The 16,161-nt window shown below is 34.4% G+C and overlaps 1 protein-coding gene across 7 annotated transcripts in view; it reads right to left on the reverse strand.

Moving 5' to 3' along the window:
* Positions 1–16,161, reverse strand: part of PPP3CB (protein phosphatase 3 catalytic subunit beta) — a 44,226-nt gene that overhangs the window by 25,156 nt on the left and 2,909 nt on the right. For all 7 annotated transcript variants that reach the window (XM_019745898.2, XM_019745897.2, XM_019745894.2 and 4 more), the window contains exons 2-8: positions 6,901–7,101; positions 6,057–6,181; positions 2,851–2,962; positions 926–1,071; positions 518–657; positions 336–413; positions 136–230 (exon numbers count right to left, since the gene is read on the reverse strand). In XM_019745898.2, the coding sequence (XP_019601457.2) occupies positions 136–230; positions 336–413; positions 518–657; positions 926–1,071; positions 2,851–2,962; positions 6,057–6,181; positions 6,901–7,101 (897 nt within the window). The remainder of the gene's footprint in view (positions 1–135; positions 231–335; positions 414–517; positions 658–925; positions 1,072–2,850; positions 2,963–6,056; positions 6,182–6,900; positions 7,102–16,161) is intronic.

Raw genomic sequence — 16,161 nt, forward strand, 5'->3', positions numbered from 1 at the left:
ATATCTTATACTTCTTATCATGAGATTTGGCTGGTTATAGATTCAAACAACGCCCCTTTTCTATTATATTTTCAAAAAATAAGTCAATTAAAATGCTAAGTTGTTTAACAGTTTTTTTTATCAACAACATCTTACCTTTATTATTGTAGACATCTAAGTAATTAGGTGCCGAAAAAATTGTTATTAGTGAAGGGAACCCTGTAGTCTGACTTTTCCTGTACATTCTATAGCTGCAAAACAAATAGCTTAGTGGGCATCGGAAAGCATCAATCACTGTGACGGAGTCTGATTTGTACATAAGCTGTTAATTTGGGTCAGGGAAACAGAATTCTTACCCTGCATCTTGAGCTTCATGAGCTCTAATAATCGACAACAAATTATTGTTTTGCAAAAATTCACACACTGCTGGATAGCTGTGGGGGGAAAAGAGTAAATTAAGTAAAATAATGGTTTTCTGTATGAAGTATATGCTATTTTAACAACTAAAAGGTGATTAATCTTGGATATGTTTCCTTACTTATAAAAATAAGAACATCCTCGAACTGTATTGTGACTAAAATGTTCCTGTGATTTTTCATTTCCAAAATCTTCGGAAGGATCGGACCATAGCAAGTCACACATTGGTCCAAATGCAGGTGGCTCTTTGAATCTATCTAACTGTGAAATAAAGAAAAGAAAGAAACAAAGAACAAAAATAATTTGTCAAAAAGTGAGAATAGAATGGACACAGGAAAGTGATACCCACTTTGAATACTGTCCATACTACATTGTTCTGAATGCTTAGAAGACATTTCCTTAAAATATCAGTATATTAATTTTTACCATTATCTAATCTTGGCAGTGAAGAGAAGTTAGAGGCTACTATACTCTACCCAACAAAGTACTATAAATAAGAATCAACCTTGGAACTAAAATATATACTCACTCTCCTAATATCATCCAGTGTGTGTATTTCTGGTGAAAGTCCACCGTGGACGCAAAGAAACTGTTGGTTTAAAAGTGCAGCAAGAGGCAGGCTATCAAAAGCTTCCATACAAGCTTCATAGACTCTTTCTGAATATTTAATTTTACCTTGAAAAAGAAAAAAATTAAATTGAAAATTATATTACTAGTTGATCATTTTGAAAATTATATATGTTTGACTATTAATACAAAGGCAAGAAAACTATAGACATGGAAAACAGCCAAGTGGTAGCCAGGGACTGAGAGTGGGTAAAGGGGTGACTCTTAAAAGGCAGCAAGAGGGAACTTATGAGGTGATAAAACTTTTCTGTATCATGAATGTGGTGGTGGGCAGCTCTATACATTTGTCAAATCTCAGAATGAAACACCATAAATAGTGAATTTTACTGTATGTATTTTTTTTTTAAAGGCAAGCATCTTGCTCTATAAGAAGCAATAAAGTAAGCAAAGATAAAATATTTGCTCTTTAAATTTATTTTGGGTATGCAGCAGATAGTAATAAAATATTACTAAAAATAACTCAAATCTCTAAAAAGAGCTCAACCCTTCACCATTATCGGCCAAGTAAGGCAAAATTAGAACTATACGTAAAGCTAAAATGGTTTTAATACTTTATTTTATTCTAAGAGTCAGTGACTACTTTGTAGCTACAGGTAAGACTACTGTATTATCACAACAAAACTCATGGACTATCCAACTGAAAAAAGAAAAGATCTTATTCATATACTGGAGGAGCAGAGGGATTGCTTTAGTCTCCACAACGCTTAAATCGGGAAACTAGAAGCCGATATAACCCAAGAAAAGACAAACTCCACCAAATCAAACTGTCATTTACTTTTAAGGAGCTATCACACATTCATTTACTCCTTCATACTTTTTAAATCCTGGATATTTCCTTTTTGGTGGGATTTTGGCAGATGGCTTGTTAATTATCTAAGGGGGAAAAAAGCTTAGTTCCTATTTTCCTCTTTAATATTGTAACATTCAAATATGAGAAAATCTATATCCAGCAACCAGAGGTTCTAAACTAACAGTCTGCTAACAAACCTGTTTACCAGCACTGTGGCTTATTAAAACTTTTAATTTGATTCAAGCATGCACTTTCTAGGTCTCATATTTACTTCGGTTACCCACCTGATCCTTGAAGTTATGTCAGTTTGCCACCTCTGCCATTACCCATCACTGCCGTTTTTCTCCTTTTACTGGAAGTGTCTACTAGTATGATCTTTATTGGATCATGTTTTAGTGTATGTGCTGCCGAAGCGAGGGCAACTGGATCATGTTTTGAGTCTCAACAATTCTGAAATTATTTGTTTTTAGAACTTAACTCTAAGACTAAATTATTAACTTAACAAGCATGCAGCTATGAGGTGTGAAAAAAGGCCAAACATTGCTCTATATCATGTAATTGCTTATCAATAGATGTTAGATTACCATTGCTATAATAATTTAAGAGAGCAAGAGGGTACACATTGTAGACTAAGAATTTCAACTCATTAATAGCGTGTATGAAACGACCTGCAATGATGACTGGATGAATAATTTGTTAAGAACCTTATGTGAATGCCTAAATATTGGGAGATAAAAATCTCCAATGTGACAACAATTTTTTTCTTTTGGTTTTTAATCTTCCTGTTAGAAAAAAATAACTTTAACATTACTATATACACGTTAACTATACACAAAGACCAAAACTGTTCTTAAGTACTATGTCTGAACAAAATATTAAACACTAGAGAGTTCTTAATAATCTTCCTCAAAGCTTTGTATGTTTGAACACAAAATCTGTTCTTACATGTTACATTGTACAGTCTTCAAACTCTTACTACCCATGACATTCCAAGAGAATACTGAGGAAGTGAAAATATTTTTCATGGCAGTACTCACATTCCTGCTTAAAAGTAAAATATTCAGTAAGGTGTCTGCATTCATGATTGCCTCTCAGAAGAAACAATGTGCTTGGGTATAGAATCTTCAGGACCCATAAATATAAGACACACTGCAAAAGAAAATGTTTCCATTGAATTTACCTTATATTTTTATTTAACATAGTTGTTTGATCTTTGCTCCTTTTCCTCGAACCCTTTTACCCTTACAATCTCTATAATTCATTATTATCTTTTCTCCTTGTCTCTTACTAAAATATAAATATATGAAATCAGGGACTTTGTCATCTTATTCACTTCTGATTCCCCACTCCTATAAAAGTACTTAGCAAACAGAAGAACAATAAATATTTGTTGAATGAATGAGTCAAATAATCTACTTAATTACTTCAGATTTACAGATTGTTTGCTGTAAAGACAATTAGCAGATTGGTCTCCTCCTGAGGTATATCAATAAATAACAATGTAAGAATTACAGCAGTTAACATTTATGGAGTACTTGTAATATATCATGCACTATAAAATTAATCCCCCTCATTTATTCCTCAAACAACCTTATAAAGTATGTAATATTATCTCTATTTTACAAATGAGGAAACTGAAGCGAAGAGTTTAAGCAACTTGTCCGAAATCACAAAACTTGTAAGTAATGGAGATAGACTTCTGATCCTCTGGTCTTAAGGCTTCTGATCCTCTGATCTTAAATATTAGGACACGCTGCCTAATGAAGGAAATAGCCATGTTTTATGTTTATTTCATAATAAACAGATACTTTTTTAAAAATAGATTTAACATAAGAAACAGACTCACATTTTACTTATTCGGTTTAAAAAAAGGAACTATTTTATATGGAAATAAGCTTGGTTTATATAATCATATACAAGAAGAAAAACAAAGTATTTTGAGCAAGTTAAGGTATACTGAAATGTGTAACTATTCACACCTTCATTTTATTCACCAGAGAAAAGTAATTAAACAAGGGAAATACTTATTAAACTCTACCCATCCTTTTTGTTTATTTTGATTCCTTGCTATTTTCCTTTTTTAACAATAAAATGTATTAAAAGAGTCAGCTGTGAAACATTGTTAGGTTGGTGCAAAGGTAATTGCGGTTTTGGCAATTATTTTTAACCTTTTAAACTGCAATTACTTTTGCACCAACCTAATAATACAAGGACATACACACCAACCTGCTCAGTTACCAACTAAGCTTCCTAAAATTGTTTATTGTTGTTGTCAAAGCCCTAATCTTTTTGTTAAAAAGGACTATTTTCTGATTTTCTTGAAGACTTGAGGGAAGGTTGAGAGGGCTGATGATGAAACTATGAACGGAAGGAAGTACTCAGGATAGTAAAATTCCTAAGGGCATTTGAGTGGACAGAGCCCTGAACTCCCTTCCCCACTAGGTGCCCTAGCATACCTCAGATGGGAGGCTGACAAAAATCCTGGAGAAGGGGATGGAAACAACAGTAGCCAGCATGGAAATTCACTATTTACCAGGAGAGGTGGCTAAGAGCACAGGCTTGGAGTTGGACTGCCTGGCTGTGCCCCTTATTAACTACCATGTTTCCCCGAAAATAAGACCTAGCCAGACCATCAGCTCTAATGCGTCTTTTGGAGAAAAAATTAGTATAGGACCCGGTCTTCTTTTAGTATAAGATCAAGTCTTACATAATATAATATAATATTGGGTCTTATAATATAATAAATATAATATAATACCAGGTATAATATAAGACCAGGTCTATAACATTAATATAATATAATATAATATAATATAATATAATATAATATAATATAATAAATATAATATCGGGTCTTATAATAAATATAATACCAGGTATAAGACCAGGTCTATAACATAATATAATATAACATAACATAATACAATAATACCAAGTTTTGTATTAATTTTTGCTCCAAAAGACACATTAGAGCTGATGGTCCGGCTAGATCTTATTTTCGGGAAACACGGTATGTGACCTTGGGCAGTTTACTTAACCTCTCCAAGCCTTAGATTCCTCATCTCTAAAATGGATAAAATAACAGTATTTACATGGTAATGTTATTGTGAGGATTAAATTAACATGTATTAAGTGGTTGGAACACGCTTGGAACATACTGAATGCTCAACATGAGTATCTATTGGTAGAGCTTGTATCCAGCAATTTTTACCTCTAGGAATCTGTCCTACAGAAATAATTGAGCAAGTATGCAAAGATGTATAAGTAACATGGGTCTAATGAAACATCATTTATAATGGCAAAAAACTGGGAATACCTTACGTATCCAAAAATAAGGAACTGATTAAACTAATTGTGGTTTCTGTATTCAATGGAATACAATGCACCTATTAAAAATGATGCTGTAATTTCATATTTACTGACCTGGAATACATCACAGTATACGGATGGATAAAAAAAAGCAAGTTACAGAAAAATATTATAACATGGTCTATTTTCACTTAAAAAATGAAGAGTATACAAATACTGAATTATGTTATATACCTGAAATATATATAATCTTGTATACCAATTTTACCACAATTTTAACAAAAATTTAAAGAGATGCACATATTAGAAAATACAAATTGTTCTATATTTATCCGATTTTATTTATATAATTAGAAAAGTAAAAGGATGCAAAAAGAACCATTTACCATTAAGTGATAATCAACAGGTCATTTTAATGCCTCTTAAGTTTTTTAAAACAAATGAATAATTTCAGAATAAAAAAAGATTCCATACGATATACTAAGGTCATAATAGCTACACAGGGAGGGATAGAAGCACTAGGGTTTAAGCAATAAAAGCATTATAATGTGCTTTATTTAATCAGAGAAAGTTCAATTAATCTTTTTTCACATGGGTTAATGCCTTTAGGGATAAGAGATAAAAAGCACTAGTTCCTTAGGGCTACTAGATAACAGGGTAATATAAACCCTTCAGTTTGCTTAAAACTTCCACTGGGAAAAATGGCAATTATAATTATATAAACAGAGAAATTTAATACAGAGAAAATTAATAGAATAGTTTGAAAGACAGAAGAATAAATAGTAGCTTTAAAACTACTATTTATTCAGAAAATGCAGAGGTATTAAAAAGAACCCAATACAGGTACTTCAAGGAACTTATTTTACTAGGAATTAATGGAAATCATCTATGAAAGCACTTAAAAGCATATCAAATGACAGTATATGATTATTACCTCTATACTAAAATAACCTCTGTCCACATAATCACCAAGAAAAAGGTATCGTGTATTAGCAGGTGATCCTCCTACTTCAAAAAGTTTCATCAGATCAAAAAATTGGCCATGGATGTCACCACACACTGAAACAAGAAAATTATTAGATATGAAAAAGAAAAAAAAACTCTGAAATAACAAATTTCACTTAAATTCTAATTTATTTTACATAAGAGATAGTGTAAATTCTATCCAGAAATGTATGAGAAGTCATCTACAAAGAATTATGATAGGGATGATGTGTACCCAAGTGTTTATGTGCTCAAGATCTAGAATAAGATATAACAAAAGTAATGAAACTTGTAGCCAGTGACAAAATTTTCATCTAAATTTATAAAGATCCTATTTAAGAAACCAAGCATGTGTGTCTTATGATGACAAAATTATAATGGTGGCAGTAAAATATCCAATCTAACTCAATACTTTCTGTTGACTTCTAAATGACCATCTTTGGTATCCCATATGACACTGAGGCATTTGCCCCTAATGATTGAAAGAAAAGTACATAAGTATTTGTTGGATCCAATTGAATCATGGCCAATACAACTAATGAAACTTTCACAATAGCATATTAGACTAACTCTGCACGCAGATTATTTAGGATCATGTTTATTCACTGAAAATAGGCAAAAACTAAAAAAAAAAAAAAAAAAAAAAAAATTAACGAAAATAACTGGAAAATTCAAGATAATGCCCATGTAACATTAATTTGTATATGATATTACTGAAGATGAAACAGCTTTATATACGGGCAACTTAATAATGGTATAATAAAAAATAATAGTCAAAACATAAATAAATGTACCTGTAATTGGAGCCTCGACTTCTATCATGGTTTTCTCTCTCCGAAGGATGGCAGCACCCTCATTGATAATTCTAAGTGCAATTTCTTCATCTACCCGACCTTCTTTTACTAAGTGGTTCTTCAGAACATCAACCCTCGGTATCCCATCCATATCAAATACTTCTTCAGATGTCAAGCGATGTGTTGGGGGAAAAGGGACAGCTGCAATTTTTTTTAAATTAAGAAAAAAATAAATCACTATTAATATATTAACATAAAACTAATCAATGGATCTAAGTAAATAAGAATAAAACTGAAAAGCTGGTTTTTGCTTCTTCTATTGGATAAAGGTGTTAATTTTTGTAAAACTTTTTGAAAAGAGTAATCTATTTTTTTATTAATCTGTATATAACATGTTCTTTGTTGAAAATTATTAGAGAAATGAATTGTCTCACAAAATTAAGGTTCTTTCAGGATAACTGAGCTTTTTTTTTAAAACTAAGCTTTTTTAAGTCAAAACATTTTTGGGGAGAACTCTCAAAACATATCATACACTCTTCATCTTCAATGAAATATAATAAATATAACTTAATAAACCACATAAGCCTGAATGGAAAGAAATCCCAAATATAAGGCAGTTCATCATGTTCCTAATAAGAATATATATTCATATAACAATGTTTTCCAAATAAGTCAAGGGGATGTAACATACAGCATGGGGAATATAGTCAATAATATTGTGATCAGTGGTACAGTGTCAGATAGTTGCTGGACTTATGATCATTTCTTTAGGTACATAAATGTTGAACAACCATGGTGTACCCCTGAAACTGATATAATGTTGTATGTTAGCTATATTTCTTAATAAAAATCTTAAGGGAAAAGAAAAAACGTTTTCTGGCCAACTTGAGTAGAAACTTTTAGTAAACCAAATGCTTACTTATGAAATATAAATTAATTTAGATGCATATATAGATTTCAAATAACATTAATAAATCATGATAATTTTGAAATACTGCTTTTTCTCCTACTTTCATGTTTCACAAAACACTTTCAAAGTATTTACGCACATCTTCAACATCAGTGTATTCCTTATCACTGGAGTCACTTTTTGAGTCATCTAACACTTTCAAAAGTGAATCATCTTCACTTCCATTTAAGTTGTTTGAGAAAAAGCACTTTTTGAATATATGTAAAATGTTATCACTGCAGATGAACTCTAAGCCACAGTTCCCATTTGTCTAAGCACTGAAATAGTTGGCCTTTTTACTCCTATAGTATATATTTACGGTTTCCACAAGTAATCATCAACTGTACTGTTTTAAACTGATATTTGTTAAATGAATGGAAAATAGGAAGGTCTATTTTCAATGGTATCTAGCACAATTTGAGATCATATACCTAGGAAAAATTACTATATATTTGTTAAATGTATTTGATTCCTTTTTACTGAATCCAACAAGTGACCTCTATATGCATTCAAAATCAATGAAGTCATTTTAGGCTCTTTAACAAACAGTACTTGTTTTTCAAAACGAAGAAATTTATAGCTTTAAGAGTCTCCATATAGACTTAAATGTAAGGCAGCTCCCTCTTTTCCAAAACAAAAATTTTTAAGAAAAAAAAAAATCACTTTACAGTCAGGCATACAGTATGTAGTATTTTCTTGATGTTTTAGGGTCATCATTTTGACTATCAATTATTATACAGAAGACTGGAAATGTATAGAACCAATTGCTTCTTCACATTTCAACTAAAACAAAATAACTGAAAACAGAGGGCTGGGTTAGAATTATATCAATTATCTAAGAGAGAAAAATAAGAAACCATGTTCTCATACCAGAAAAAAAATTCAAAGAACTCAATCCTTTAAAAAAGTGCCTATGAGGGAAAAAAACCCTCAATATCTTAGAAGTGAGGTAAGAGCTAAGGCAGAGGGATGTCAACAATTTTTGAAAGACTTTTAAATCACCAATCCCCCTTGCTTTCTTCTTTTGATATTTAGTAAAGTAGAACTTGAACTTGCTTTTTTCCCCTACATTAGGATACATTTAGTCCCATTTCTTTTTACTACTTCTAGAACATCTAAATACATTTTATTCCCCCAAATACAGTATGCCTAGCTTCTAATAAAATAAAAACCTCTGTTAAAATATGATTTTCTCCAACCAAAGATTAAACCATTAAATATGATATAATCAAATTTGCCCCCATCAGTAAACCAATTGTTTTTAAACTACAGAATTTAATAATTGATTACTAAATAAATCAGGTTACTTTGGGGACATTATAAAAATGAGAAATTTAAATATCTCTTAAATACAAATTTCTGAGATCAAGATGGGATCATATTTTTCTCAGTAGGCCAAGAGAATTTTTTACCACTCTACTCAGGAAAAGAGACAATTTGATTTAAGACACTGCATTCTAGATTATGCATACTTCCTAATCAACAACATAATTCCACTAATAACTGAATTCTGTTCAATTTGCAGGACTTCCTAAAAATCCCTCTGGGAGACGGCTCCATCTCTCCCCATTCACCCGGTCAACAGTTAGTGGCAGTACTGCATGTTTTCATTCACATTGTCAAAGTCACACTGAGGTGTTGCCCCCTTTTTAACCAAGAGCCAGAATGTCTTTATTTATCTGAGGGGGAAAAAAAAGTATAAACTGCCTCCATGCCCATCAGTATCTACAGACCTATGCTTTTCCACTTCTTTTTCAACTCAAGTCATACTTTACATTTCAAGACCAGCTGGAATACCTTTTAAAGTATGGGTACAGGTTGAGGAGTGAAGAAATGCCACCACAGATACATAAAAGGTGAAAATTACAGGAGAGCAGTGTTGTTCTAACAACATGAAACTGAAAATGGAGAATAGGGAGTTTCAAAAGAATATGTTTTAATGTATCAGTAAATAATAAGAGGAAAAAGGCACATGCTCTTTGGGAGCTGGAGAAAGGAGCTGTAGCAGGTGATCGATCAGGCAAAAGAAAACTGATCAAATAGAAGCTGGCCTAATGGAGGGTTAAATAGTGACCCTGTTGGTCCACGAAGGATTACATTTTTTCATCAGAAATCAATATTCTCAACTACTACTTTGTTTTGTAATTCTTAAGGCATTTTAGGGCAGTTCTATTTCAGGCTTTTAAAAGGCTTTTCTTTATTACTAATTCATCTTCAGCCAATTATTCCTGCTTTTCTAGGTTTTTCTTCCTATATACATTTTTCTCATTTTAGACTATTCTTCCGTATTTGTGATAGGGAAAAACCAGAACTTAAATGTATGCAAATGGTCAACACTGAAATAGCTCACATGGATGAGTAGCTGTAACAACCTAAAGAGCTACAAAATCACTTCACATCACCAAGTTTCCAACACTAGAAAACCTGACCTAGACCAAACTGTTCAGTTTTAAAATTTCCTTTAATCCAAATTGTGCCAGAAGGGCGTATCTGTAATCAATAACATTCACAGGGTACTTTCATTCAGATTTAATGTATGGTGGCTAAAAAACAAGGCCTAAGGAGTTTTAATTTAGGAAGTTGGAAAAATCAACCAGGAACACACATTGATCAGGGATGTGGGAGGGGCAGAGATCTTCCTTTTTCTACTACTGGGTAAGGAATCCTGAGAATTAACTAACCCTGTTCCCCAAGTCTAAGCAGAGGCCGCAAACTATTAGGCCTCAGGAAGCTTCCAACATCAAGGGGGTTGCAGCCTGTGCCAACTGCACAACTTCACTCCAAAGTATCAGACAGATGCCTGTGCTTCTCTCATCATTGCCATTATTGGCAATGGTCCAAAATAAAGGCCCTCCTGTCACCCAGACTTCGAATTTTTTTCTGTATTTGTTTTACTCACACCACGCCATCCTCTGGCTGTTCTCATTGAGGCCTCCAGAATTCCCATTATGAAATTAAAAAAAAAAAAATCCACCCTTCACACACACACACACACACACACACACACACACACACACTTTAGTTCTTCAGAGAATGCTGTCTTCATCTCGCTAGCTCACTTAAATCTGAGTTCCCCTAAAGGACAACACTTCTCAAACACATTTTTCAAAGTGGACACTGCTCCTTTTTCCATACTCCACTACTCCCAGCAGAGAAGGCTTCAGTCCCCTTCAGCTTCCCTTTACCATGTCTAACCTCATCACTCCATATAATATGGGGAAGGGGCACGAGGACTATTTTTACAGGAAAAAACAAAACCTCTAAGAGGTTGGATTCCAAGCCTGCTGCCTACATGCTCCACAACACAGAACTCAGGCAGGCGTTTATCAATGACACGGAGCAGTCTCTCTGGAAGACTAGAGATTCCACGAGGACCATCCCTGTAGTTAAGCCCACGGAAAATAAACACAGGTTGTGCTTTACAAGAGGTAAAGACAAACCTGCCCCTATTCTTCTTGCATCTTACTGAAGTTAAAGATACACTTACCATTGTACTTCTAGCCTCCTTCCCCGCCCCACACCAAGGAATTTTCCACGGAAGCAGAAAACACATGTAAACCCTAGCCCTGCAGATCGAGGGGACCTTTCTTCCACTAGCGATTAGAGACTGCCATTCTCTGTATGGGGTGCTCTTTGTTTTCTTCCTTACTCTCTGCTAAATAAACTTTTACTTTAAACTTCGTGATCAGCTCACGTTTGAATTCTCTTCTCCTACTGATGCCAAGGACCCTTTTCCTGCAACACAGTGAGGGGAAAAAAGGCTGCCTCCTTTGAGGTGCATGCCGTCCAGCTAGTTTATGCTTGTCCCTGCCATTTGTTAAACTTGCAGTCATTGCTCACATGAAAACCACGATATACGTGGCAGAAACAGGAATGCGGAGTATGGGAGAGTTACTTGTTTGGGTTGTTTATAAGATCACAGAGACTGAGGTATGTTTATCTGTTCAAAGGAAAGACCCAATGGAGAGTTAGAGGCAGAAGAAACAGAATGGGGGCACGGGTGGGGCGGGGCGTGGGATACAAAGCACAGACAGAATGTTTAGTGTTGGGCAGGAGGAACACCTCTTCCCTGAGATAGGAAGACATGTAAAGGTGGATCTCCCTTATTTTGACCACTAAGCTTCTTGGAAAAATAATCTACAATGGATATCTTCGTTTTCTCACTTTTTGTGTTTTCCACAATCCACATTTATCTGGTTCTGCTCTATATCCACCTTGTAATTCTCTCCTTTCTTGGGTTCGTGAAAACACTCCCTGGTTTTCCTCTTACTTCTCTGGTTAAACCTGACTGACCTAGTTCACGGACTTCTAGTCCTTTTCCTGATCCTTAAGTGTCGGTGTGTGTCCTAAAATTCTATCCTGCACCCTTCTATCACACTAAATTAGTGATCTGATTCATAACCACAGCTTCAACTAAAATGTGTATTTTGAGGAACTCCCAAATAGACTGCTCAGTCCAGAATCCACCCCTAACTCCAAATCCTTACTAAACTATCAAATATCTCCACTTGCATATTCCATAGATATCTCAAACTTAGTATGTCCAAAATTTAATGTATAATCTTTCACCATTACCAATACATTAACCCATCTGGGAATTATCCTAGAAGTCTCTTTCTTCCTCACCCTACATGGCCAATAGGTTTTTAATCGACGGGCTTCATTATATAAAATCCAAATTCCTTCTCTTAACATAGCATATGAGAGCCCTTGTGATCTGACCCGTCCCTACATTTCCAACCCTCATCTTTTGCCCATCCCTCACATTCCAGGTACATCCTATACTACAGACATTTTCATTTTTAAAATTGCATCACTATTTTTGTCTCTGTAACTTGCATGCCTTATTGTTTGGGGGTACACTAGTGTTAATTATTGTTCACCTCACCCCAAGCCAGTTCCAAGACTAGGTTAAGGGTGCCCCCCCCTTTGTGGTCCCATAGCATAGCATATGATATACACCTATATCATGGCATTTACCAACTGCACTGTAAATATCTGTCTCCCACACAAGCTTATGAGCTCCTTAAAGGGAGGGGGCTACGTCTTTCATCTCTACATACCTAGTTATTAGAATGTAGGTACTAATAAATGTTTATTGAATTAATACTTGTATAACGTGACACTAATTTACAGCAGCAACAATATATTTATAGAGCTTACATAGTACTTTCACATACATGATCCTATATGATTCTCAGAGACATCCTGTGATTTTGATAGGGCAGGTTTTACGTCCATTTCACAAATGAGGTAACAGCTTCAGTGAACTTAAATGACTCTCTCAAGGTGTTTCAACTAAGTGGTAGAGCCATGGTTGAAATTCAGGTCTTCAGAATGTTACTCTTATACCAACATAATGACAATGCTCTTCTGACTAAGAGTCATCAAAAGTGTCCTAACATGAAAAACAGTACACCTCAGTTCTGTTGCTAGGGGTAGAAGCATGCATTGCCCACATGCTCTAAGGAAAATTCAATAAATCCTACAGCACTGTCTACAAAATTTCAAGGTATCCCTTGGGTTCCTTTAATTTGTGGTGGTTCTCTGAATACAATACCTTGCCTTCAAAATTGGTTCCCCTTCCTGACTTATTTTTGTTATGGTATCACTATTCTGTCACTCAGGCTTAAAATTTTGGTGTCATTGGTCTTTTTCTGGACTCCAAGTCCTATTAATTCTTCAAATTCTATTCATTTTCTTACACCTCCATTGCTGCAATCAATGCTAGCTAGTTCAAGCTCTTACCACATTGTGTACTAGAAAAATAGAACTAAGCTCTACTTTTCTTCCTTCTTGATTGTACAAAGCACAGCTAGATTAACTTACCCCAAAATTTTGGGTAGTTTCTTAAAGACTAAAGGGGAATAAAACCCTGAAACTTATTTTCAAGGTCCTTCTCAATTTGACTAGTCTATTACATGTCATTCCAATCTTTGCCTCAAACTATAATTGCTCAATTTAATCAATCCCTAAAGGAAAATTAGTCCGATGTTTCCTTAAAAAGTTTTGCTCTTCCCCGATTTATTCCTACACCCAACCACAGATCCAATATACGTATACCTACCCTCTAATATTACTCATAATTTGTGTCATATCTGGTTTCTCTCTTTCCCTTAATTCATACCTTGGTCATTCAGCATTTGGACTATACCATTAATCTTCTGACACCCTGATTGAAGCCTCTCTCCTTCTAACCTCATTAGCTTTCAAAATCCAAGAGTTTGGGTCACTCCTCTACTGTAAAACTTTCAATAATAATAATGGTGATGGCTACCACTGGTTGAGTATTTATCATGTGCCAGGCCAGGCACTGTTCACACACTTTACATGGACTGTCTTCATTAATCCTTCAAAAACCTCCAAATAATACTTTATTAACTATTTTACAGATGAGAACATTGAGACTGGGTGATACTAAATATTCTATCCACAGTGAAAAGGTTAAGGTAGAGCTAGGATTCACTCAGTCAGCCTGACTCTTGAACCTGTGTTCTTAATCATCCAGAGGTTATAGTTTGCTTAAATTTCAATTCCTCAACTTGGTTTGCAAAAGAGCCTTTCCAGCTTCATCTCCTGCCACTACTTGCCAAGCACTTTACACACTACTGTCACCTATTTCAAGCTTTTTAAAAAAGCCTCATGCCTTTCTGCTGCAAGAAATTCTACTCATCCTTCAAGGCCCACCTCAAAACATACTCTCCCAGTGATGCTTTCTCCCTAAATAAGATAGTCAATTTCTTCTGTACAGCTCCAACAGCACTTTGTACCTAATTCATTGTATTGTTTGTTTGCAATAATGTCTCCTCAACTAGACTGCCAGCACTTCAAGAGACTATCTTACTTAATATATTTAATTCAATTCTGTATCCCTGATGCCCAGGATAATGCCTGGTACAAAGCAGGTACTCAATAAATGTTGCACAATAAATGGTCCCAATCATCTGCTGACTGGAATCCTACCCATCCTTCCCGGCCTCTTTCCTCCTACACAAACGCTTGCTAGACCATTCCAGTCCAGAGTCATCACTACCTCCACTGAACTCAAACTTGGTGGCTCTGCCTCTTAGCTCGCAATTATTAATCATACCTGTCCTTATGACATATATAACTTTTCATGAGTACTTATTTCCCCAAGGACCAAGACTGTATTTTATATTTTATACTTGTTTTCCTACAGTTTTTAGCATACAGAAGGCATTAAATATTTGCTACTTAATTACTACTTTGAGGTTTCAAAATAACTTTTACATACCAAACAATGATGCCCAATTAGCTTCAGCTTACTTGATCTGTGTATAAACATTTTTATGATAAAATAAAGTCATATGATTGGCACACCTCATTTACTAAATCAAGGTTCTTTTCACCAACTTTTCCTTACAACTCTTGCCAATTCATTCGATAGCTCTAGAACCTGAAGCTTTTGCCTTACTACTGACCAGTTGTATTTCCTCCTTGGCATTTTCCTTCTAAGATGACTTGTTACCACAAGATATTTCTCTCTCTCTCACACACACACACACACACACACACGCACTATTCTCTGTTCCTTGCTTTTCCTAGGACACATGGTACTGATGATTTATTTTAGTATGCTTAACAGTTTAATGGGGGTGGAAAGAAAAAAATCATTTTTAAGAGTTATCTTTTTAGACATGTAACACCACAGATTTTGTAAACAAAAATTAAAATTCAATTTGGTTTAAAGTATAATGAAGTAGAACTAGCAAGAAACATTGAAGTAGCTATGTGACCCCAAGATCTACATGGTTCATCTAATAATCGGTAATGAAAAATAAGCAATCCTACTAAAGTTAAGGTACTGGAAAACACTTTAGCCAAATGACCTCAGATTTATAAGCAGGGCAGCTGGCAACAGAACCTAACTAAATCATAAGGCTGCCCATCAAAATATATCAGCTTTAAAAACTTCTCACACACACACACACACACACACACACACTTCAACATTTTGGTTCAATCTTAAAATCTGGTAGTTTAAGAGATGAGGTTAATATAACCTAGTAAACAAAGAAAATATATTGAATTCAAAAGAAAATGAGTCACATTGTGTGTGCTAAAATGAACATATACACAATATAGACAATGCACTCTAAGGGATAAATGTGAATTTGTATCAAGATTAACAGATTAAATAATCTCAAGAGACAACCTAGTTTTACAAATCTAGGTACATTTTTAAAGTATCTGGAAAGAGAAGGAAGTACCTGGACAAATCAGGTCAAGTCAATTCAGGGGGGAGAAGGCAGAGCAATATACATAAATTTAGGTTTTTTTGCTTTAATTAC

The sequence above is a fragment of the Rhinolophus sinicus genome, linkage group LG07 (assembly GCF_036562045.2).
Source record: "Rhinolophus sinicus isolate RSC01 linkage group LG07, ASM3656204v1, whole genome shotgun sequence".
In the NCBI taxonomy this organism is placed as follows: domain Eukaryota; kingdom Metazoa; phylum Chordata; class Mammalia; order Chiroptera; family Rhinolophidae; genus Rhinolophus; species Rhinolophus sinicus.